Genomic DNA, 25,115 nt, shown 5'->3' on the forward strand with positions numbered 1-25,115 from the left:
ACGAGATGTGAGTGAGACAGAATGTGTGACAGAACGATCAGATACAGAGGCTGTCTGATTTATACAGCCTGTGTCTCTTACACACACACACACACACACACACACACAATAACAGACAATTATGTGATCTAAAGCCTGATAAAGCAGACAGGATGTGCATTACTGTTCATCTTGGACACACAGTGGGAATCTCCTAAAACACCAAAGTGATGGTTAAAATGGCCTAAGTGCTCATATGCAGAAGTGAGATCTTAATGTCCATCTTCCATTAATGCATTCAAAAATGCATTTCAGTTTCATATATTAAAAACGATACGCAGGAGATCATTTGAAGATGTAGGGAAGGACAGTGAGACATATTTACACATTTATGTACATACCACACGATGGATAAACACACATAACGAAGGAGACAAAGGAGAAGAATGCAGATGTGGAACAAATGAACATGTTCAAATGTAGGACAAATGTGAAGACCACAATTCTTATACAGAGCTAATGAAACGTGCATGTTCAAAAATGTATGTCCTTTATTTCTGCTCATTGATCATTGATCAGGATATACTGTGCACTTTAATGCAATTTAATCCGGTTGCAATTTAATGCACATATAAACTAGGTTGCCAGATTATTAGGTGAACTGGTTTACTAACTAATAAAGTGGCAACTCAGTTTTTCAATGCTGCTGGAAATGTACAATCAGCTAGTTTCATATATTAATGTCAGTTCATCCAGAAGCAAGATTCCCCTTCCTGAGTGTCTATTTGCACCCGGTACAGGTATTTAAGTTTCTAAAGTACCTTAAAGAAATGGGCATGTGGAACAGAACTGACACTTCCTACTTTAGTAACTAGCCAGCTAGTTAAACCTAGAATAATTTTAGTAGCTAGTTAAATTTGCTAACATTTGGCTAACTAGTATTTTGTTTAAACCAGACAACAATGCCTCCAGAAAACTAGCTAATAATGTACTAGGCTTGTATTACAGTGTGTAAACCAGGAACCAGGGTAGCTAGCAAGCTAACATTAATATTATAACTACAATACAGTTAAAACCATTACCAAGGCTCACTAGCAAGCTAGATTAGCTAGGTTTGCTAGCAAGCTAGCAGTTGGAGGAAGGATTATGTCACTGAAACTATTAGACAGGTTCACTGGCAGGCTACTAAACATTAGCATAAATATTATACTGTATAATGTTAGACCACAATTAGTGGGTGAACTATTAATATAGTTTGAATGTAAACCAGTAGCGAGCTAGAGAATGTTAGGCTAACTATTATAACGAGGAGCGTATCTATGTTCCCAGGGTCCTATGTTCCCAGATCTACATAGCACATAATGAACACATGGCAATTTAAAGCTGGAGTTAGGCTCCATCATAAGTGAGAGCTGGGTCATGTTCATACTTAACATTTTGTTCCTTTTATGACTGTTTACTGTGTTTTATAGGCTACGGTATAGCATTTCATCAGTTTAATGTATACATTTCACTATTGTTCATGCATGGAGTTGAACTGTATGAATGTAGACTAACAGCTATTTTTAGAGCAGCACAAATGAGGGTTCAGCATGTGCAACCTAGTTAATTTTCCAAGTTCATAACTTACACGAATTTCAAGTGTAGGTGAAGGATGGACTTTAAAGTAATGTACGTTGTTATTCATTTAAATGTGTCTTTGGTGTTTAAAGTTAAAAGGTATTAATGTTAATAGGGACCTAGGAAAATGAGTCCTGACAACATAAAACCTTTTGAATAGTTTACTTAATGTGTGTTAACAGAATATCGAACTGAGGAACAGAGGACCCTGGAAACAAAGGAACGTGTTATTATAATGTGTAAGCCAGTAGCCAAGTTTATTAGAAAGCTAGCCAACATTAGGCTAACTGTTCAATTTTATGTATTTAAAACCAGCCAGTGTTCATGTTTGTAAGCAAGTGTTAGCCATCACACTCCCAGATTGGTTCTCATGTGATAGAGGGAGACTAAGGGTACATCTCAGTCAGAGCCCTAGTTCAGTAGTCAGGGCACTGATCAGGGAGTCAGCCACTTTAAAGGCTTTTACAATCACAAAATCGTTCGTTCCCTAAAAAATCCCACAATGCACTGCAAATACCAGGGGAGCATCGATGCTCACTATGTTCCCTTACTGGAAATGACGTCATGTTTTCTGAAGCCTCTCAGCTCGATAAAAATGGGGGACAAACTCTCAGTCAACTTCATCTATAAATGTAAGTAGCTTGTTATCGTTGTTGTAGCTCTCAAATGATTATTTATGTTAGCGATTTTTAACTTTATTTGACATTCTATATACGGTTTGTTTGAGTCTAACAACTTTTAAGTGTTTACTGATTTTTGAAATAATCCACTAGCTAGACTACGGTCCTGCTTAAAGTACCATGTGAGAAAAGTGTGTGATTAAACTAAGTTTATATGACATATAAAACTTATATATTTCCAAGTTTTTCATTTTTGGTGACGTTTTACAATGCGAGTACGTAGTCATGTCTACGGAAATTGAGTTATCACTGTCCCACAGTGTAGCGAGCCAGGGTCCTTACCAGTGCCCGTACTCGTGTACACGATATACTGATTCACCACCTAGGGAGCTACAGAGCTGATCGAGATATACTCGATGCCAGTGGGTGGGAATTAGCACCTAAACTAAACAGTGTACAAAAATGATACTTTTCTGTTTTTACCTGGGTGCAAATATTTTCATTCTGGCAAGGGCAGCAGCAACAGGCAGCTAGCTAACCGAGCTTCAACCCAAAACAAATAAAGGGCAAAAGAGAGAGCAAAGTCAAAATAATAACCAATAAACAAAGTGTCAAATGCATTAGAAAAGGGAGAGGGGAAAAAAAACAGAGAAAAAAAGAAAGCCAAGGCTCAGAGAGGAAAGATGTCCGTGCCTATACTGATCTACTCGTAGCTGTCCTTACGCTGTCGTCAGAAGCTGCCTTATCTATTATCACCTCAGGCAGTAGGCGTCCTCCCAGACCGGGCCCGATTAGAGATACGACCCCGTTGCAGTCCACCGTGCTGTTGTGTTTGCCGTGGTAGCCGCTGTAGCTGCTCCGGCGGTATGGGCTAAACAGCGAGCCACGTCTCTGATCGCACTCCTCCACAGTGCTGTGCTCGTCGTCTGCAAACTCGTTCTCAGAGCCTGCATCCCGGCAGCGGCCTCTGAAGCTGAAGATGCTGCTCTTGCTGTTGTGGCGTGATAAGAAGGGTGAGCCAGGGATGCTGAGGAGAGACTGAAGTGAAGCAGAAAGAAGCTTCAGTAGGGAGCATGTAAAAGATCAAGACAAAAATACTCTTCCTCTTTCAACTGGGATAGTATTTTGTTTTGGCAAAGTAATTTGACATAGTTATTCCATCAATCAGTGCGTTTACATATACAACAATAATCCAATATTAACCCGATTAAGACAATACTCTGATTAAGAAACTACCATGTAAACAGCAATTTTTAATTACCTTAATCCGATTAAGGTCATACTCGAAGTAAATACAAATCGAATTAAGACATGTGGAGTATTCCTGGTTTAGTCGCATTATCGACGTGTATTACAGACATGTAAACACCTTAATCACATTATTAACATCGTGTGAGAGTTTTCACCGCATTTTGCAACAGGACACAATCACACACGGCAGTGCTCAACCGTTTTACAGCAAGCAAGAGAGCACGGCTACGTCCCCAACCGTGTACTTGCCTACTACAGGCCTGTAGTAGACGAAATACATGCATCTCGGCTACTATATAGTAGGTAAGTACGCAATTTGGGACGCAGCCCATGGTTTCAAGCAGTTGTCTATTAGCACATACAGCATGACAAATAATTAACCGGACTTGAAGTGTTCGTAAAATTTTTTAAATAAAAACATCCAAAACTGTATACAGTACCATAACAAAGACCAACTGTATGTTGATACGTGAAATTCTGGAGGGACGACGGACGGCGTGGCGCGGTGACGTAATGACGTGTGCTGTTAATCGAACTATGTTCTATAACATGTAAAACGGGAACATGAAAGGAGTATTCTAAACGTGACTCATGTAAACCCCTTAATCACAATATTTTCTAACTCAGTGTAAGGTCAATAATTAGATTACTGCTGTCCATGTAAACATAGTCAATGTCATGATTATACTGTTATAGGAGTTGCCACAAGAAAGAAATTTCTCTGTGCAGCAGCCTTCATAATCTTTTAACAATTAGGAATAAACGATCATAGCTCTTTTTTTATTTCCATAATTTGTTGAAGACGAAAAGTGAAGGCTCTGGACTACTGATCAGAAGATTGTGAGTTTGAATCAGAGTACCACTGAGCTGCTGCTGCTATTGTTGGGCTCTTGAAAACCCTTAACCCTGATCTCAACTCAAAACAATTTGGATAAAAGCATGTGCCAAATGAATAAATACAAACGTATTAATGAAATGCTTGCAGTGTTCCATGACATTTAATGTTTTCTTCATGATGTAGTAAGCAAATATGACGACATTGCAAATAAACGTGATATTGGATTGGACGTAAGAACTCTGAAATTTTTCATGTCATTCCAGCGCTAATCCATTGTAATTATGCTAGAAGGAAATCTTATGCCAAACTAATAAAATAATGGACTCTTATGACCTATATAGTGAAACAATGAAAAAGTGAACACTACAATAAATACAAATGTTTCTTTAAATGTCATTTAAGCTCTGTGCGTGCACACACACACACACACACACACCCTTGGGTCCTCTGTCTCACCTGGTTCATGATGGAGGACCTTCGGCCTAAGCGGTTGTCAGGGAAACGGAACCTCTTCTTGCTGCCATCATCTGATTCCGATTTGACAAACTTCTCGCTGTCCCCTTTTTCCTTGTCCTGCTCCTTCTGCTTCCACTTCTTCTTGCGGTTCCTGCGCTCCTTGGCGCTCTTGGAACTGAGTTTGGACATCTCGGAGGAGCTACACGACAGGTTCTCTACTCCATCATCCTCCGCTGCATCCTCCGACACCGTACCTGCTGATGTGGCCATGGCGTTCGCCTGTAACAGTCACCGACCCAGGGATTAGTCAATATGTACCCAAAATGTCAAACCATGACAAATGACTAGTAGTAGTAGTGATAGGACAGTCCTATAGCTATAGCGAGGACACTATGCAGTAATATCAGTAACCTGGGCTTCCTCTTGCTGTTTCTTAAGCTGTTCCAGCATGGCTTTGAATTCCTCCTCCTTTTGAGCCGCTTCCTCCATGGTGGCTTGATTCTGCTCTTCATAGGCCATGGCCACCACAGCCAGGATCAGATTGACCAGGTAGAACGAGCCCACGAAGATCACCAGCACGAAAAAGATCATGTAGGTCTTCCCTGCTGCTCGTAGAGTCTGTATAAGGCAAAAAAGTGCAAAAAGTTTATTCCAGTACCAAACATGTTTTGGTGTTTGGTGGAAAACCTAAGCAGTTAGCATATAATGATTTGGCTAGTATTCATTTATATTTAAGTTCCTGCATTTTAAATCCACCAACTGGCCAAAATTTACATGGACACATGACTACCACAACCATACATGTATGTTGTTCTTTCCCAAACTGTTGCCACAAAGTTTGTGAAGTACACAATTGTCTAGAATGTCTTTGTATGCTGTAGCATTACAATTTCCCTTTCACTGGAACTAAGTGGCTCAAACCTGTTCCAGCATGACAATGCCCCTGTGCACAAAGCAAGCTCCATGAAGACATGGTGTGCCAAGGTTGGGGTGGAAGAACTTGAGTGGCCTGTGCAAAGCCCTGATCTCAACCCCACTGACCACCTTAGGAATGAACTGGAACTCCAACTGCACCCCAGGCGTCCTCACCCAACATCAGTGCCTGACCTCACTAATGCTCTTGTGGCTGAATGAGCACAAATCCCCACAGATATGCTCCAAAATCTAGTGGAAAGCCTTCCCAGAAGAATGGAGATTATTATAACAGCAAGGTGGACTATATCTATATTGGGAACCAACGGTAAAAATGCATTTAAAAAAATCCAACTGTAATTTATACTTTAATCAGAACCTGCCCTTTGAGAAGCCAAGATCCTTTTTGTTATGCTGATTCACCATCTGACCTACTTTCACATGCTCTCAGTGTAAAAACATACATCTGTCATATTGCACAGAGAGGATGTGGCCTAAACTGTGGTGAAGCTGATCTCAGACACCTATACACTCATTCACCTTTTCACACCAGGTTCTCTGGCTTTTAATGATGCTTTTATGCTTTTACCCAGTTACATTTACAATTATTCAAAAGCAGACACTTTTATCAAAAGCGACTTACAAATGAGGAAATACAAGTAAAGTAATATATCAAGCGGAGAACAATACAAGTAGTGCTACCATGCAAGATTTTTAATTATGTGCTAGAGGAGCAAAGTGCACAGAGTAGAGGTGTAAGAGCCAGTGTAAGTACAGATTTCTTTATTTCATTTTCAGCCATCTCCCCTCCCCCTTTTCCTAACAGTACAAAAGAAAAAATAAAATAAAAAAATAAGAAGGATCTCGGGGTATTATAAGATATATAAAAAAAAGAACGATTGTCTCTCGCTGTATTATAAAAACAAAAATTATAAGCTTTCAAGCTTTTATAAAAAAAATAAGAAGAAGAAGAATGAAGAAGACCAGGATTCTTTGATTGGTGTAATATTATTACTGGATTTTACTGATCTGATAAGAGGATAAGGACAATGTTTTATGGATATTTTCGTTTTCTCTTTCCAGTTAAGTAACACTGTCTCTTTGTCAATAGTAAGAGATATTAATGTGGAACGTTTAAGATGATCTGGTTTTGATCATGTGGAAATGTCACTAAGTACTGTTATAATGGGACATTATACGTCAAGGATCTCAAATATCTTGGATATCTGTTTTCTCATTCAGCATCAGTCCAGAATGATAACCTCAAGGCTCATCAACGGACATGAAGCTCATCAAATGCCTCATAAAATGCTTATTCTATAGTTCCATATACCAAATAAATCTATTTCATGAAATATTAGCACATATGTATACAGTAAGATCAGTGAAACTCTGCAGCTAACAAGCGGGCTATAACAATGAATAAAGATGCAGCATTTAAGAAATAATTCTGCTAGAGGAATCCTCTATAGAGGATTATTTCCAGACGAAAAAACACTTTAAGCTCAGATGACTGAGGCCATTTAGAGAACTGTTACAATCACATCCACCACAAACCCTCCCAGAAACCTTCTTCACTCTAATTAATAAAAAATACATGAATTATTGAGGTTTTGAGGTGGCTTCATGTGCATCAAGATATTCCAGAAGAAAGAAATATTCGAGTAATCGAGTTCAAAATGGAAACTCCAAACACAGACATACTGCAAAAGATAAGACTGTATAACAGCTGCATTATTCAGAGGTGAGTGTGTGTAAATATATCCCCGTGCCGTACAGAGAAGCAGAGGGCCAGCGATGAGCATGACATGGAAGTGAGCAAATATTAAAAACATAAGATTCAAAGCTCGTAGCAAAAATAGGGTAGGCTATGTGCTCCCATCCGGGAGTCATTTCTCATCAGTCTGCCGTGCTGTAATCCGCAAGTTAATATTTCATGCCTTTTCCCGGTCGCTCCTGTATTCTAAAGTGTTTCAGCCATTACAGAGCAGCCTACAACGTTCCACTCAGCACCATGGCTGAACACACAGAGCTACAGCAGCTCAGACCCACTGCTACATATAATCCAATTTAGAGTGTTTCACAGAACTATTTAAGGAATGTGAAAGGAAAGAAAGGAAAGTGGGCGGAGGAAGAAAACTGACGGTACGTGTTGTTTCACCAGCAAAGAAACCTACATAAAATAAATATTGCACATTTCTATTTGATCTCGAAACATTTTTGAAATGATTTGCATATTTTCATTTCACGTAGCAAGTCATAAAAACAATAGAGCTTGTAAATGCTCAAAATAACAAGTTTTTGTAAAATAAAAATATATATCTTTTTTTTTATCAAATATATTCAAAAGACTCAAAAAGGAATAAGCATGCTGTTGTAGGAAAATAATCAATGATGGAGCAGTATGAAGTGGAGTTACTGTTACCACCCAGAATCGGATTATTTTCCAATAACAGTATGTCAGAATGTATTTCATCCCACTTATACCACAGCCATGATTATGGTTTTTACGCATTAAAGATTGATGCGTCATACTTTTTATCCATTTATACTTAATAATGTTGTGGAACATCCACAAAAGAAAGAATAAGAAACAAGAAAAAGAAGGCAAAAAAATACATATACACAACTTGTCATGTTACAGAGCAACCACAAAACGCTACCTCATCTGTCCTGAAATGAAAATGCTTGTGTGGTTGAAAACTTCCTGACTGCTGCAAAGTCCTGACACTAGAGACTCCTTCCTTAAATAAACATCTCATCACAGAACGCTTTACAATTTCTAAGATTATACCGGGTGTCCCAGAAGTCTCCTTACATGGGGGAAATTAACACTTTTGAGCAAAATGTCATCCAAATGTCTTCATACTTAGTTTATATTATATATTTGTGTCAGATAGCCTTTAAGAATGGCAAAATTGACATAAGAAGAACATATTGAGATCATTCTTATATCTGGATCGAGAAGCTGTCACAAGGTTGAGATGGACTTTAGCAGGAAATATGGCAAGAACATCACACATGACACTGCTGCTAAACTTTTAACAAATTCAAAAGGACTGGAAGTGTCGCAGACCGACCGAGAAGTGGACATCCACAAACATCCACTGACGAAGACACAACCGACGTGGTGCTGGCAAACAGTCCCCTAATGTATGGAGATTTTGGGACACCCTGTACATTTTCTTTTACTTTTACATTATGTGTAGTGTCTGCTACACTAGACGGTGTGAAATAACTGTTACTATGGAAAACGTTACATTAGACAATATAACTCTCTGAGCTGTGCTGTTATAGAAAATGAATCAACACCTTCTGACCAATCAGATTCGAGAATTCAATAGCGCTGTGTTACATGGACAACAATAACTTACTATGATTATACTGCCACACGTTGAAAACCAAGATCACTCACGGAACATCATAAAAATGCTTACTGCATATCGCAATGAGATGTCAGTACTGCCAAGAATAAAACTGTCATAACAATGAAAAAATAATATAGTGCGCAGCCCTAATTCAAGACAATATGATGCACACTCACCAGCATGTACAAGTTCTCCCAGAAGTCCTGTGTCATGAGGCGAAAAAGAGCAAGAAATGCCCAGCCAAAGCTGTCAAAGCTGGTGTAGCCGTAGTTTGGATTGCGTCCAGCCTTCATACATGTGTAGCCTTCAGGACAGCGACTAACCACCAGAAACACACATAACACGCAATAAGACTGCAGGATTCCTACCAGCACACAGACTTATTTAAATAAGAAGCAGCACTTCCAGGATAGTTGCTTCCTTTGCTGAACCATCTTTAATAGTATTTAAGCTGATATGCTGTGCTGGCTTTAGAGAAAGAGACTGCAGATAAACTCACCCAGCATCAGAGCCGTTCCCACATAACAGAGCATCCAGGCTGCCAGGGAGTTTGTAGAAATTAGCTGGTGACAAAGAGAAACAGCTCCAGTTAATTCCAAGTGTTTTCCAGGCTACTGGCCTTTAGTCCATTTCTTTTCTTACAGTCAAAAATGACTATAATTGAATCAGGACTGGAAGAAAATACGAAAGATCAGGATGGAATGAATTTCAATCCAGGATCAGGTTGTAGTAGTACACATGGGTGGAAAAAGCATAGAAAATGTATCGTTAAAAAGTAAAATGATCAGTATTGATATTTTGTCAAAGCTCACACAGATTAAAAGTAGTGAAATGTCCATATTCCTAAATGTGCAAAAGTATTTAGAAGTTAAAAAAAAAAAAAAAAGGAAATGCTTCAAATTAAATTATAAATCAGGTCTTTACATTAAAGTCATGCTAAACTTTTGGAAGTCAAGGTTTGAGTTAGGGTTGACATTTGTGCTTTTGTGTTTTGCAAAAAAAAAAAAAAAAAAAACGTAATCAAATTTGTCTACAACATGAGATTTGCTTCTTTGTTTATTTATTTATTTATTTATTTATTTGAATGAAAGTCATCTTAACATATAGTGTCAGTCAAAAGTTTTTGTATACCCTTTTATGTTAGCATTTTTGTTTCACGTATGCAATGTTTAGTCCGTTTGAATCGAACCCTGGTGTGTTTTCCTCTTTGGTGCAACTTGTTTAGACAGGTGAGAACATAGCAAAACAACTAGTTCAAGACTATCTGAGCGTGGCGGTCTCGGTCTGGTTCCAATCAAACGCAGTAAGAAAGTAATTAAATCCTGAATTGATTATTGATTCAGCCACACAAAGTGACGCTTCTTGCTCTTTGTGCTCGGGTGATTTATATGACTTTTGTTATTTCTATGCACTATGCTTATTATTTCTGTGCACTTGGCAAAGGTTTGCTTTCTGAGCAATGAATGAAAGCGTTTCCAGCCCTACATGCTCCTCAGGCAACGTATTTTTCTTTTTAGTACATTTAATTACATGTATTGAGAAAACAAGCCAAACCAAATAGCAGATGAACCAAGAGTATCAAGTTTCACTTCGAATCAACAAATAGACCAGGAGGTGTGAAAATTTTAAAATCTAACTAAAGGGTAGGTAAAAGTGAATAGATAAATGAATATGTTAGAGCTGTTAGAGCATCTGGTTGAGGATGCTTCTCTCACTCTCGTTCATGATGTACTCGTTCCAGTTGAAGGTGTGGCTGCCGTTGGCCTGGTATAACTCAGTGATGTTGATTGGCCAGATGACACACTTGTGCCGCAGGTTCCCCATGAAGAGTTGCAGGCCGATTAGAGCGAACACGCTGAGACAGAACACGGTGAGAATCATCACATCCGACAGCTTCTTCACTGACTGGATCAAGGCGCCGACAATGGTCTTTAGACCTGGGTGGTAGTGAAAATACACACGCACACACACACACACACACAGGCAAAGAGAGAAGCACAGACAAGTTGTGTATGTGTTCAACAGTCACAACTTGTGGACGAAAGGGGTCTCAAGGCATGAAAGGAGACAGGAGGTTTTAAAAGAGCCATATATAGTGCAGCCAATTTAATAAACTCGCTCACACACACAGGGTTTAATTTTCTGTCTACAAGTTTTTGAAGTCCACTGATTTTTAAATGTTAATCCAGTTTTTATAATCATGCCTTGACCTCCTTTATAAGTCGAGAAATAGACCAGATGCACACAACACTAACGTAAAAAAAAATATCATATATTATGATCACAAGACTACACAGCGATTGTTTGGGAGCCATCTCTTTCCATCCTCACTCACTGTCTAAACTCTGTATCTGACAAACATATGAAGCAAGGAATAAAGCAACCGGAAGGTGAAATGCAGCCCGAAGTTGATCGTTTTCCACTCGCAGTACATCGCAAAATGTCTCAGTCCTCTTATACCACAGCGAATTGATAGCAATAAGTATTTTTGCTCACGTTGTACATTTTATACATTTTTACAGTGACATTTAATGTTGTCCAACAAGTTAGTTAGACTCACATCACCTACACTTATTATAGCAGCTATAAACAGTCCTTGCCTCTATTTTAATTGTCACTTCAAGTTAATGAGACAAAAAAACCACACCTTGTCACATTACTGAGAAATGGGAACGCCAAACTATCTTAAAGACATGTTGGAAAACTTAAAATGACACCTTTTAAGTGCTGAACACTGGGCAAGTGCTGACACCTTCCAAAAATGCTAAATAAACATCTCCTCAAAGAAAACTTCACAATATCTATGATTACACGTGTTTTTAAATCCATTTTTGTGTAGCGTCTGCCAAGTCCCTGTGAATTAGCCGTTACGTTGGAAAAGATAACATATTACAATGAGCACACGGACTGTACTACAGAAAATTACTCAACACTTTCTGACCAATCAGTCAAAAAGAATTCAAAGGCACTGTGGGATAAGGTTACTTATTACCCTCAGAACACACAGTTAAACCGGTAATGTTGCATAAACACACACTTAAGCTATGTACAGATCCCAGTGTAGTGAAAGTTTCATCACTCTGATCTGTGAGGACCCAAAGAGAGGACTCCCTTTAATAAGTCTGTGACATCCATTCATATTTAAATAGTGCAGCACAGCAAGGGAGCCATGACAGAGGAAAAGCAGAGCATGCAGGGAGAGGGATCAAAGTGGAGATCACATGCAGGGCATTTAAACCCTAAGGCTGAATGCACACAGTCCAACAGCGACATCTGATGCAGCTCTGTTGGACTTGTAATATCGTTAGAAGTGCAAAGCCCCATACCCCAAACCTCTTTACTACACTGAATCAAAAATGAGCACATTAGCATGGTCAACCTCTGGCCCATAATGGAGAACTGAGCACAAGTTATGAATTTGAATAAAAAATACTTTCTTAAAACTGAAAATATTGCTGTTGCAAGGATTAAGAGTCCTCTAAATGATCCTGCAGCAGAGTAAAGATTGATCTATGGAAATTATTTATTGCACAGGCCATTATGTTATACTACTTGCTCATGAAGCATAAAAGACACCAGGAGTTGGGTTGTTTATATATATATATATATATATATATATATATATATATATATATATATATATATATATATCCTTATTTTAATATTTTTTAAGTGATTTGGTAATATCCATTCTCTTTTACAGGATTATTTATTTATTTTACTCAGGTTTCATTGTAAATGTGTGGTGGTCTGGGAAAACCCATCGGATGTTGCTGTGACCGAATTCTGGCAACAAAAGACAACAAAAAAATCTTGATTTGTTCTACCTATAACATACGCTGACACTTTTTTAAGAAACTATAATTGTATATCACTCAAGTGATGGAAATTATTTTCTTTTTCTTTTTAATCTTGTCTAGGTGATCTTCCTTCAAAGATAATATTGTGTAAGGAGTTGGCTCAACAAATGCAACAGGAAAAACAGTAAGTCTGACTAAAGATGTCTAAAACCTCGTTAACTATGTAAGTGTGATTTCCTCACACAGTGAACATTTGTTGATCAGTTACATGCCATCGTGAAACATCGTGAATCAGCCTAACCAAATCAGTTTGTAATCGGATACAGATTGTCAAAATATCCGTGATGCTCCTAAGCTGTGATCAGAACACAGTCTTTAAATGCAATCTTTTCTGTTTTCTCTTTTGGGATTTTAAAATGGAAAGACTTTACTTGTGGTTGAAACTAAAGCAAAATAGAAACATATTTCGGTTCAGGAAACATTTTCAGAACTATATACAGTGAAAAATGTGAATGGTTTTCCCCGGCCACTACACAAATATAAACTATATAAAACTAAAAATTTTAATAAAAAATAATACATAAAGTTCAGATAAATAAGTCAACCAAGCTCGTTCTGGGCTAATATTATAAAAGCAAGTGTCTTTCGAAGCATCATGCAGCATAAAATATATCCCCAATCTAGGCTTGGCAGTCTTCATAAATAAGAGGTATATTTTTAGGAATTTTACAAAAAAATTGCACTGAAATGTAGATAGTGAATAAAACCATAAAACCATGAAAAAAAATAATAATTTATTACTGATTATAATATCTAGTATGAAATGGTACTTCTGCATTGTATGTTACATTGCTATATTTCTTACATCACACAGGTAAAAACAAAAAAACAAAACAAATTATATCTCTAGTTCCAGTCACTTAATATTCAGTAAAGGAAATCTGTGCAGCTCTGAGTTATGCTTCTTGGGAGTTTATGGGATTGTTCTAGAGTGGTTATGTATTATGATACTGTCCGTGTAGTTCTGTGTACTTAGTGTTTGTTATTCATGCTACAGTTGTAACTCTGAGAGCACTGTTGGATATTTTAACAAGGGGCAGCAAACCATGAAATAGAATTGTTTAAAATGACAATTTGTTTGTCATTGTTTTAATATTCTTTAGGGGTATAAATCATTCTTACACATATGTTTTTTAAGACAAAAATATATATATAATTTCTCTATAATTTATACCGTATAGCTAATACGCTAATACTCTCATGAATGCTATAATACTTTTATGAGAATGATTTTGTGCCTGACTACAGGAAAGTATTTTTTAAAGTATTTTTTTTTTTTTTAAGTTAAATGTTATTTTGAAGGGTGTCAATAATTATGGATTTGATATTATGCTGCATCCTCAAGTGAATGCAAAAAAGAAGAAAAAAAAAAGAAAAGTTGACTTAACTTAAAATTTCAAGGCAACTTGCTGCACAACTTCTTTTTTTTTTTTACCCCACTTAACTTCACTTAACTCACTTTTTAACCTTGAGGTGAGTAAACTCAAAAAAGCTGTGCAGCAAGTTCAGTTTTAAGTTAAGTCAACTTTTCTTTTTTACAGTGTACATCAATATAATAACTTCACATTAATTTAATCAATACTCAAGGCTTGACTTGACTAGGAATAGGTGTCAGTATATAGTCATATAGTTATAGTACGGTGTACAAGGGGGACCCAAAAGTTCCCGGAATTCGAATTCACTCGGCGTGCGCACCTAAGAGATTTTACATCGTGCTTAGTACAAGTGCTACGGGAAAGCATCAGGAAAAAACATCCAGACAAGTGGTGCACCCAGAACTGGATCTTGCACAACGACAATGCACCTGCACACACTGTGTTGTCAACCATAACCACAAAAAACAATATGGTTATCGCTTCACATCCACTGTATTCACCAAATCTCTCTCCTTGCAACTTCTTTTTGTTCCCAAAATCAAGGAGAGTACTTTGAAATGAATTAAATGAGAAATGCTGTAAGTTTTATAACACTAGGCTTTTTTTTTTTTTTTTTTAAATAATTCCGGGGTCCCCTCTCATATATATCTAGTTACTGTTACATATCTAATTCAAACACTTCTAATGCTACTGGTTTCTCTTCAGTATTTGCACAATTATTCTTCTGATAAATTTGAACATAAAAATACATTTCTTGCATGAATTGTCCTGCACTTTGTTATTTAGTGTATTGATTACTGCTGAGCTGTACTGAACTCAATTGCAACTAACACCATTTTGTGGCAATAAAAGAATTTTGAGTCTTGATTTGTTACTGCCTATAAAATCAAATCCTGTTCACTTTAGAGAACCCAACATAAAATAATGAAAATTGTGGAACAGATGTATTGGATTTTCACTGCTGCTCCATGAGCCTCTCGGTGTCAGTGTGTCTCCTCCAGGGCAGATGAGAAAGCAAATGCTATGAGACTCTGACCATAGTGCAATAGTAGACTGCAAAGCCTATCAAAAATGTATAAGTACCATTTTTGATCATTTTGGAGGTAAAAGAAAAAAGAAAGCAAACCAAATAGTCACTTCTAATGTAATCTCTGCTAAAATCATAACAGTGAAATGAAACTTAAAAGGAAACAGAAAAACGCAAAACTCAGCCTCAGTGTTTAAATTGGGCCTCACCTGGAATGACAGAGATAGTTTTCAATGCTCGGAGAACTCTGAACGTTCTCAGCGCAGATACATTCCCCAGGTCCACAAACTCTGTTACATATCTGAAATAAGGGAGGATCACACACAGACACCAATGACCACCACAAACACGGCAAGAACACCAGCACGCCACTGGACCAGGAATTACACCACTCACAGAGCCTGTCCACGCAGAGGGGGGAAGAAAAGAAAAGGAAAAGAAATAACACGCACGTACACGCACACACACACGCACACGCACACACACACCTAACACCGACCCGGCCACTCCCGTCCACACACGCTCTTACCTGGGATTACAGAAATAGTTTTCAATGCCCTCAGAACTCTGAACGTGCGCAGAGCTGAGACATTGCCTAGGTTTACAAACTCTGTTATATACCTGCAATAATCAAATCAAAGTTACACAGAGACACGAGGGTTCAGTTCCACAGGTAGACATTACAGTAAGGGCTGATCACTCTTTCTGTATAACCCAGAAAAATCATTCTTTACAATACAATAAATGAAGAAGCGTGAAAGACAGGGATTCGTTTGTGTGAAGCTCATATGCCTTTGGTTTACATGAAAGGCAAGCAGAGCTTTGGTACTATAATGTGTTTTCTTTTAGTCAAGACCATTGTTAACTGTGGCGTGTATGCATTTAGGGCCATATTCAGAGTTGAGTTATACACGCTTAATGAGGATTTAAAATCAAAATTGTGTGATAAAACAGAGGCGTGTATCAGTTTCTTGTGCAATATCAGCTCAAGCAAGGAGCAGTACAGTCCAGTGCCACTGTCTGACATGAGAGAACTATAATAAGTCATGCTAAGATTCATACTGTGGGTTGTAAATACACTAAAACTATGGAAGGCCAATTTTAAATGCATAAATTTGACACTATTCATTCATTATTAGTATTGTCCCTTTAACATACATGAAAAGGTAATATTTCACATGGAGGACATGGGAGGAAACAGCATTCTAATCAGAGGCACTGCTTCATTGATAAAATTATGAGTAAAAATGAGCTTTAAGCATAGCACGAGTCAGCTTATCCTTAAACCATGGGTGCGTATTCTTTACAGGAAAGCACTGAATTAACCAAAACATAGCCATTATTTTATTCATTTGACAAATCAAAAAAGGGATTTAAAAGCAAGAAAACAGCACAGAGGCGTACAGAAAAACGTTCCCCATTTAAATATTTATTTAACTTTTAGACTTAAGATACCAACTCTGAATATGGCCCTGAATCCATGTGTTCATTTTGCTACTTTTATTGTAGCTTTGACAGAAATGAATCAGAATATATTATTATATCATTTATACTGAAAGGTCTGAACAGCTGTAGTTAAATTAAGCCAGAAACAGACGGAAACATTTCCGTAATAAGATTCCTATGATTATAATAATATTTTAATTGAATGGTAGTGTTTCTACATCCCTGCAAGCATTTCCCCACCTCATAAATCTAAAATTAACCCTTAAACAATTACTGATCTGTGGGAAATAAGAGTGTGTCAAAGCAAGGTCCTTGGCTTTCCAGGAGCTGTAAGGAAAAGGAACTGTCTTGCTGGAACATTTTAAAGGTCAATATACTGTATGTTGAAACAAATATCTAAGCTCACACAACATACACACCCCACTCATTAAAGATAAAGAAAAAGTATAGAGACTGAACAAAGTGAGGAGTTCAGAGAGAAAACACTGAAGAGGACAGACATATTAAACTACTCAGAATCTCCCATAACTTGTTATAAAGACCGTAACATTTCTCTATAATAATTTATCTGTAATAAATATTAATATGGAATTTCTACAAAAAAAAGCATGATAGAAAAAGGCAACAAACAAAAAAAAAACACCTACACTTTTACATGAATTAAAAATTAAGAATATGCTAATTGAATGATCCCAGGCCCCGCCCATACTTGGTTAGTTTGAAGGTCAAGCTTCTTAAAAAAAATGGAGGAGTGATAAATTGACAGCAAAGGTTACTTGTTAAGCAGTGATTAGATGGATAGAAGCAAATTAGGTAGGGTTTCGAGTGTTCCCCTGTTAATTTAGTGTAATAAGAGTAGATATTTGCTTATTGTAACTTTATAGGCTTTTATATTCATATTCATGTTAATATTTAATACTATCTCAGGATTAGATTCACGACTATTCGTTTCTTATGAAGTTGTGACAATTTTGAATTTCAACCACTGCACTCAAATCAAATGATTGAATCATTAAAACATTTCACAACGCTCAGAGTGACTTTAAGAGGTAAGCAAGTCCAGTCAGTCAAGTCAAGCAGCAAGTTTTGAATGGAACAAATTCATAATAAGCTGAGATAGTGTGTGCTGAAGGATACTTACGCCATTGAGATGACCATGAAGTCCAACCAGTTCCATGGATCTCTCAGGAATGTGAAGTCATCTATACAGAAGCCGCGGGCGATGATTTTGACGGCTGATTCGAAGGTATAAATTCCTGTGAATGTGTACCTATGTACAAGAGAGTAACAGCAAGGAGCTTATGGACATTAGTAATGATCCTAGTCATGAATTAAAAACCTGATCGTGATACGATTAATATGAATAAACTCCTAATTACTCAGTACATGCAAATGAAAGAAATTATTCAAATATGTACTGAAAGGCTTTAAAGCGCATTGTGTGTTTGAGAAGATGAAGAAAAAAACATCCTGTGCCACACTACACTTTTAGGGAAAAAAAAGGGTTCCTCAATGGTTCTTAAAGGACTCACTGGTTAATTAAGGGTTATTAGTCTCACTGGACCATTTCTGATAGGAAAACACATGTGTTTAGGGTTCTACATAGAACCTTTAAATGTTCTACCAGAAGGAATGAAGATTTTCCTCTCACATTTTCTAAGAGAGAGAGACTAGATTTATGAGCCTGATTCACCCCACTTGTCGATCACAAAATGTCTCCATATTTTAAAAAGGCCTTAAACGTTTATCTTTCCAGATTCTCCTGTGGTATGGAGTAAAATCCATTCCAACTATTCACAGTCCAGTTGTGGACACTATGAATAAAAATCATAAATATTACACATATTGAATATTTACATCTCAACATCTTGACGTCATGTATGGAAGACGTTTAACCAGTGACAGCCGCGCTGATCTTTGCTTTAGTCTTCATAAGAAATTCTGAGGGATCTCAGTTTCTGGGAGTTGGGAACATTAGTCAGGTCTTTCATAATCTGAAACATTGGTGTTTTATTCTTGGTAAATCTTGTAGTGTAGGAGGACTGAAGGACGATCCAGGACAAAAATATCCATAAAATCTGTCATTTTTTGTGGAGTCTCTCACATTTTCAACATTGGCTAGGATTGTATAAATCTTGTCATGTGGTCCAGACATTAGAAGCTACACTGAGGAGCTAATGCATGTGGTTTAATTGTGTTTTCTCAAACATATACAGAAATACACACACTTGGCTGCCTTATTTCTTTGACTATGTGTTAAAATAGCAAGCATTTTACATTGTTCTTCCATATTTTATGAAGGTGTTCATGCAGTGTGAATGGAGTACTTACTCTACTTGTTTGGACCATTCTGGAGGATTACTAAACGTCATGAATACACAGTTGGTCAAAATCGTACACATGATGATCATGCTGAATAATTTAGGAAGGAGTTAAGGCAAACTGGAATACGTCAACAGACAGAAACGCTGCATGATGTTCAAAACATTTTAGATTTTTAGATATCTACATGCAAAAGCTCTGTAAACTAAAATATTACTTAAATATGTAACTCGTATAATCAATCATGAAAGAATGACTTTCATCTTAGTCCGGTATTATTTGTCCAGACAGTTTTAATGCTTCTGGTGGTTTGGACTGCTGCCACACCAACCATCGAATAATGCAATATGACCAAAGGCCTTTAGAAGGATTTACACACAGTGCCCATTCTTAACTTTCTAATTCTGAGATAAATATTGATCAAACTAATAATATTGGAAAAGAGAATGTCCTTACACATAAACTGCTTAGATCTATATTTACTGTGTCATAATTGCATTAAGTGATTAGGATTAAATGTGCAGTATTTCACTCTGTAGTTCACTGTGTCAACCAGCTACAGTTTAAGGAACTATTTCAGGTAGGACTTAACTAAACTCGCTGCTGAAACTCAGGCTTAATAATTATGTGACGAACTTGACAAGATTTACAATAATGCCACTCAGTGCTAAAGTAACTAAGCAGGGATGGAGAAACGATAAATTCATTAGCTAGCCCACCAGGTGAATTAAAAGCCCCAAAGTGCTTTGGTCCATGTTTTGATTTTATGCTAAAATGTGCTAACTAATGCAATGTATTAGCATGTGGCCAGCTAACTAGCTAGTTAAGTGTATTAACACTAGCTAAGTGAAACAAGTATATAAATCATTAAACTCTTCTAACAACGTTGCTAATGTGTCATTGCAAGCTGTTGGCCAATGTTTCAGCTATGAGATGTTATGTTCTGTTCTCACATCGCAAGTAAAAGATATTTGCGAAAGACTAGCATTTTATTTTCTAACAATACGTTTAGTTGTGAGGTGACTGTTAGTTATAAAGAGGAGAGTTACGTGACATTTACATGTATTTTCACAATCCTACATGACGCTCATTCTGAAAAGATGTCTGTAATCCGTGTACACTAAACGATGGATGACGTGCATGGTGCAGCAGGTGGTGGGATTTGGAATGAGTAGTCTGTTTGGTACAACATTGAGGCACGTCACAGCACCGTGAAGTGCGTTACGTTTAAATATAACTACACACCAAATAAAAACTTTTATTTTGCTAAAGTCAATAAGGAGTAGGATTTTTTTTCTGGTTGTTGAAGCTACTTGTCGGCCACCAACTATAAATAGAAGCTAAAAGTCCAGACAGTGCTTGTCCCAGGTGTTCTGGGGTACTCCACCCCTGCTACGGCACCTTAAAAGCACAGAGTTTTGAAAATTGTTTCCAACTTAATGACTTGGAAACCAACACTGGAATCTGCTCCATCTCTTCCAGGAATTGAGTCATTACATGCACAGTGATCACTCCTGGGAAACTTGCTAATGCAAAACAGGGTTTAACAGATGTACTGGATCTTCTCTGTGCTAAAGTAGATACAGTATGCTTAAGGCAGTGTGAACAAGACATTCCTCACATCTCAAATATTAATGCACAGGAAGTTGTTTTTGAGCTCCATAAAAAAACACTGTAAAGTGTTGCTGACCTGCCACTGTTGATGTTGTTCTAATGCGAATGCAGTGCCCCAGGGAATGCAGAGACCCAGCTCCTTTCCCACCTGTTATTTTTCTGTGGCCATGTAAAAAAAAAACTGCATGCATGCACTTAAACAAATACACACATTAGAGGATTTGATGTCTGCATCAGGATGCCTATACATAATAGGACATGTAGTCGTAATAATCTTGGCATTTCTCCAAACTTCACATGCAAAAGCATATTGAAAGGATATGAATGTATCAAAATTTTAATAGCTATTCGCCTAAGAAGATTAAAAGGACTTATAATGTACAAGGAGGGTGTGGCACTAAAGCGGAAGATTGTTTTCCCTTTGTTTACCACTATAAATGTCTGCAGAGAGAGAGAGAGAGAGAGAGAGAGAGAGAGAGAGAGAGAGAGAGAGAGAGAGAGACAGACAGACAGAGAGAGAGAGAGATAGAGAGGGAAGGTTAGTTTCACACTGTATTATACAAAGTTTCATAGTATTTCAATCTATTTTACAGATTAATTATAACTGCAAAATTATGACACCATAAACATGAATAAGTAAGCAATATTTCCACACATAAAGCTTCAGTAAATACATAAATACATTAATACACATTGAAATGGTTAGAAATTGAGTTTATACCAAAAAGACAACAGTGTGTCAGGTTTCACAAACATTTCTTCATGTATGGTAAGAATAATATTAAATAGTTAAATAGCAAAATGTTTTCATTTCCCTTTCTGAATAGGATTTAATATTTTCTAATAACCACCCAGAGCCTTCCACCTCTAGGGCTTTACATAGAACCTCTAAGAGTCGTCCCCCCGACAATAGGAGAACTGAAGAACCATTAGGAGTTATAGATTTAACATAGTGTACAGTTACATGTACAGTATGTTACTGGAATTTGATCATCAGAGCAGAATGAATGAATGAATGAATGTACAGAAGCTTGTTTACTACAAAAAATTATCACAGAAACACCAGTGACAGTTTTGCATATCTGTCTGTACGGTTCTGTTTACTATGTTCGCCAATAACAAGCGCAAACTACTAACACGTCATATTAAACCGAGTGATTCAAAGGTACAAAAAGATGATCTTGTTTACTGGCCAGATGCTTTCTTAAAATGTATTATAGCATAACACTTCGGAAATTGATCGAGGCTGAATACTGAATCATCAAACTGATGTTAGTCATCTAAGCTGGATCACTCTCTCTATGTGAGACTATGTATGTGCATAATATTGTCATTTTCATTCATTTCATTCATCAGCAAATAAACAGCTAGTGTACAGGGCTGGATGTCTATCGTTAATACTCCCACTGATATAATGAAAGGCTGCAAGATGGAAATAAGGTGTGAGCATCCTGATCTTATGTGCTTCAGATGAGTTTGTGCATGTGTGCGTGTGCATTTGGATGAATCATGCCAAATGAAGAGTTCAACAATGTACTTTAAGATATTGCAAGGCGGTCACAATATGTGATACATGGTATTTTGTACAATATCAAAAGGTTCTATTCTTCATCAGTGCAGCCAGTGACCAAAGGTGCAGCTGAAACTGTGCTTCAAGTGCATCAACATCAAAGTCATGTAGTAATCAGTGTAGAAACATTTGATTTCATTAACGTGTACTTCACAGGCCCTGGCGTTGGAATTGGGTTAGAAAAGTTCAGTACAGTAAATATCACTCTGTTAGTGGCAGTAACGTCTGAGGAAGACTGAATCTCTCTCTCTCTCACACACACACACACACACACACACACACACAAACTGAAAGATTTCATGTGCATTTCTTCTTTATGACACATGAGAGGCTACACAGGTCCTGATTTTTATTTTATTTTATTTTATTTAGAGCGGGAACAGTGAGAACTTAGGAACCTGTGTTCCTAAGTTGAAGAGAGGTGAAAGAAGGAAAAAGACAGAAGAAAGAGAGCAAAAGTGATTAATAAAGAAAGAGGTGCAGTAATGAGGAATTTCTGGATGGACTGGAAAGTAGGTTTAGTCGAAATCAGCTGAAATATAGACTGAGCTAAAACATTCTCTAAATACAAAGCACATTGTGTTTAAAAATAAATTAGAACTGCCATTATGAGATAAAAAGGGACGATCAATGAAGAGGTCAAAGTTATGGGCATGTCTTTTATTGCTATTAAGGAGAAATGTATTATTTGTGAAAAGGAATTATTCTCGCTAGTAAGGACTAAATGTTTAAAACACCTAATATAATACAAAACAGTCCAAGATGTCTAGGTTTCTGTCAAAGTGAGGGGTTTTTTTTATGACTTTTAGGAAGAAAAACTTAAACCATCCAACTGAAAGGCGTATATTTAGAGGCCAAATAATAATAACCTGTTTTATAGGCTAGTTTAAGTCAGATTAGGCATGTGGTCATCCATGGACATCTCTGATAAGTCAGTGCTCACTGGATCTGGATTTTAAACTCACTTACTGTCAAATGGCATTTTACAGACCTAGCCAAAAAAAAAAAACAATGTAGAGAATTAACAAACTGAAACAGAATGTTTCTACCATATAAAGTAAACAAATGAAGTTATCGATTATGTAATACGTTACTCAATTATGTAATATGTTCCATATCTGATTCTTAATATAGGATACTTGGAGAATTTCTATTGTGTTGTTTTTTGGTTTTTTTTTTGCTGTTAGAAATCTTAAATTAAACAGTAAAAACTGTGAGGGAGACATCAAGAGGCTGAGCGAGAAAAGGAATGGTGGAGGAAAAAAAACAAGAGTGAGCCTTACAGGCGGAAAGAGAGCAGAGTCAGAGCGACAAAATGAATAAAATCAAATTACAGAAGCGTAGCGGAGCAGATAAACAACACTGGAAGATGTATTAGACTGGTGAGAGATACAGAGTCAGAGAGAGAGAGAGAGAGAGTGATGGGGAAGAGAGGTGGAAAGGGAGGAGGGTCAAGAGGATAAAAACAGCTCATGCACTTAAGTCATTAAGCCGGGCTGCGGCACCTACTTCATACATCAATAGACAAGACGCCTTGTGTAATATACAGCACCACCTACATGCAGAGCAAACGCCTCCTCCTTATGTGCTACAAGCAGATTTAAAATGCATTCCAAAATCTGCAGTCGGACAGACTTCAAGGTTATCGTATCTGAATCTGAAGCTTTCACCTTTACTCTAGAATTCCTAATGTTTCAAACATTTCTCAGATAAATCTAACTTATACCATGATATTCTTCAGTACAAATGTTCACACAAAGCTTGATGAACATTTACACTTAACATCCTGTACATTTTAATCAGTACTCTCAGTACTGTTCATCTTTCCTCCATAAGGCCCAAGTACTGTTATAGTGTAGTTCAATACCAGCGTCCTGAAAACAAACAAACAAACAAACAAAAAAAGAAACGAATGACCTGATGTCACCAAAGGCGATGTTACCATCTTGGTAAAGTGGAAACGTGATGTCTCCTAGTAGGATATGTCTCAAGATCAACATTTTTTTTATAGTTCTGGGAACAACATTTTTTTTGATTAATCAATGCAATCTGATACCATCATCTTAAAAAATTGTTGTTGTTTTTCTTTAAAATGGTTTCCCGATGCACCAGTTGGCTCCAAAATAGAAACATCATTTCATTTTAGAAACTTAGGCAAAAATTTTTTTTTTTTATGAAAATATTGAAAAACTACTACTTAATGTTTAAACCTCTAATTATGTAAGGAATAGAACACAATCAACAGTGATTATTTTCCTATAACAGCACATCCTGAGATGTTTTATTCCTCTTATACCACAGCAATCTGTCAATCAATTATTAAATTATCATCATAATTATTCAACCATTCATTACATTACTTCCAGTTATCATTTACAGCTATAGACAGCGTGTACTGCTTGTCCTTGTGCTACTGAGAACCTGCAAACCACAAAGTCCTCACAAACACCACAAAGATGCTCCCATTTCAGAAAACCTGAAGGACAAGCTTTTTAACTCTGACTGTCAATAATATTTGTTGTTCTTTGTTAAATAACAACATGTTTTATATTACGTGGAGAATCCACCATACAAGTAAATGTGAATTAACTGTAACTATAGAAACAGCTTATTATTTGCCTTGAAGCCTAACACTACTGTCAGGGAAAATTAATCACCACCTTCTGATCAATTCGAGATTTCAACAGCATTATGCTATAATTTAAAAAAAAAAGTAAAAAAAAAAAAAAAGTAAGCTGTACCACTTTCATCATTCATTTCAAGAAAAACTCTATGTGTAGCTATCTAGTTGGCTGAGCTAACATCAGCTAGATTTTTTTTTACAATTAACAATATTACTTAATAACTATGCAATAA

The 25,115-nt window shown here is 37.0% G+C and overlaps 1 protein-coding gene across 2 annotated transcripts in view; it reads right to left on the bottom strand.

Annotated features, from left to right (window-relative positions):
- scn8aa (sodium channel, voltage gated, type VIII, alpha subunit a) overlaps positions 1-25,115 on the bottom strand; it is a 63,583-nt gene that overhangs the window by 27,758 nt on the left and 10,710 nt on the right. Inside the window, exons 3-12 of one of the 2 annotated variants that reach the window (XM_053642879.1) lie at positions 21,012-21,130; positions 19,085-19,174; positions 17,895-18,023; positions 15,837-15,928; positions 10,760-10,981; positions 9,544-9,607; positions 9,221-9,362; positions 5,176-5,382; positions 4,765-5,043; positions 2,943-3,257 (exon numbers count right to left, since the gene is read on the bottom strand). In XM_053642879.1, the coding sequence (XP_053498854.1) occupies positions 2,943-3,257; positions 4,765-5,043; positions 5,176-5,382; positions 9,221-9,362; positions 9,544-9,607; positions 10,760-10,981; positions 15,837-15,928; positions 17,895-18,023; positions 19,085-19,174; positions 21,012-21,130 (1,659 nt within the window). Of the gene's footprint in view, positions 1-2,942; positions 3,258-4,764; positions 5,044-5,175; positions 5,383-9,220; positions 9,363-9,543; positions 9,608-10,759; positions 10,982-15,836; positions 15,929-17,894; positions 18,024-19,084; positions 19,175-21,011; positions 21,131-25,115 lie in introns of those variants that run through there. The other variant, XM_053642878.1, reaches the window with a different exon arrangement.

Source organism: Ictalurus furcatus, chromosome 15, assembly GCF_023375685.1.
Source record: "Ictalurus furcatus strain D&B chromosome 15, Billie_1.0, whole genome shotgun sequence".
Lineage (NCBI taxonomy): Eukaryota > Metazoa > Chordata > Actinopteri > Siluriformes > Ictaluridae > Ictalurus > Ictalurus furcatus.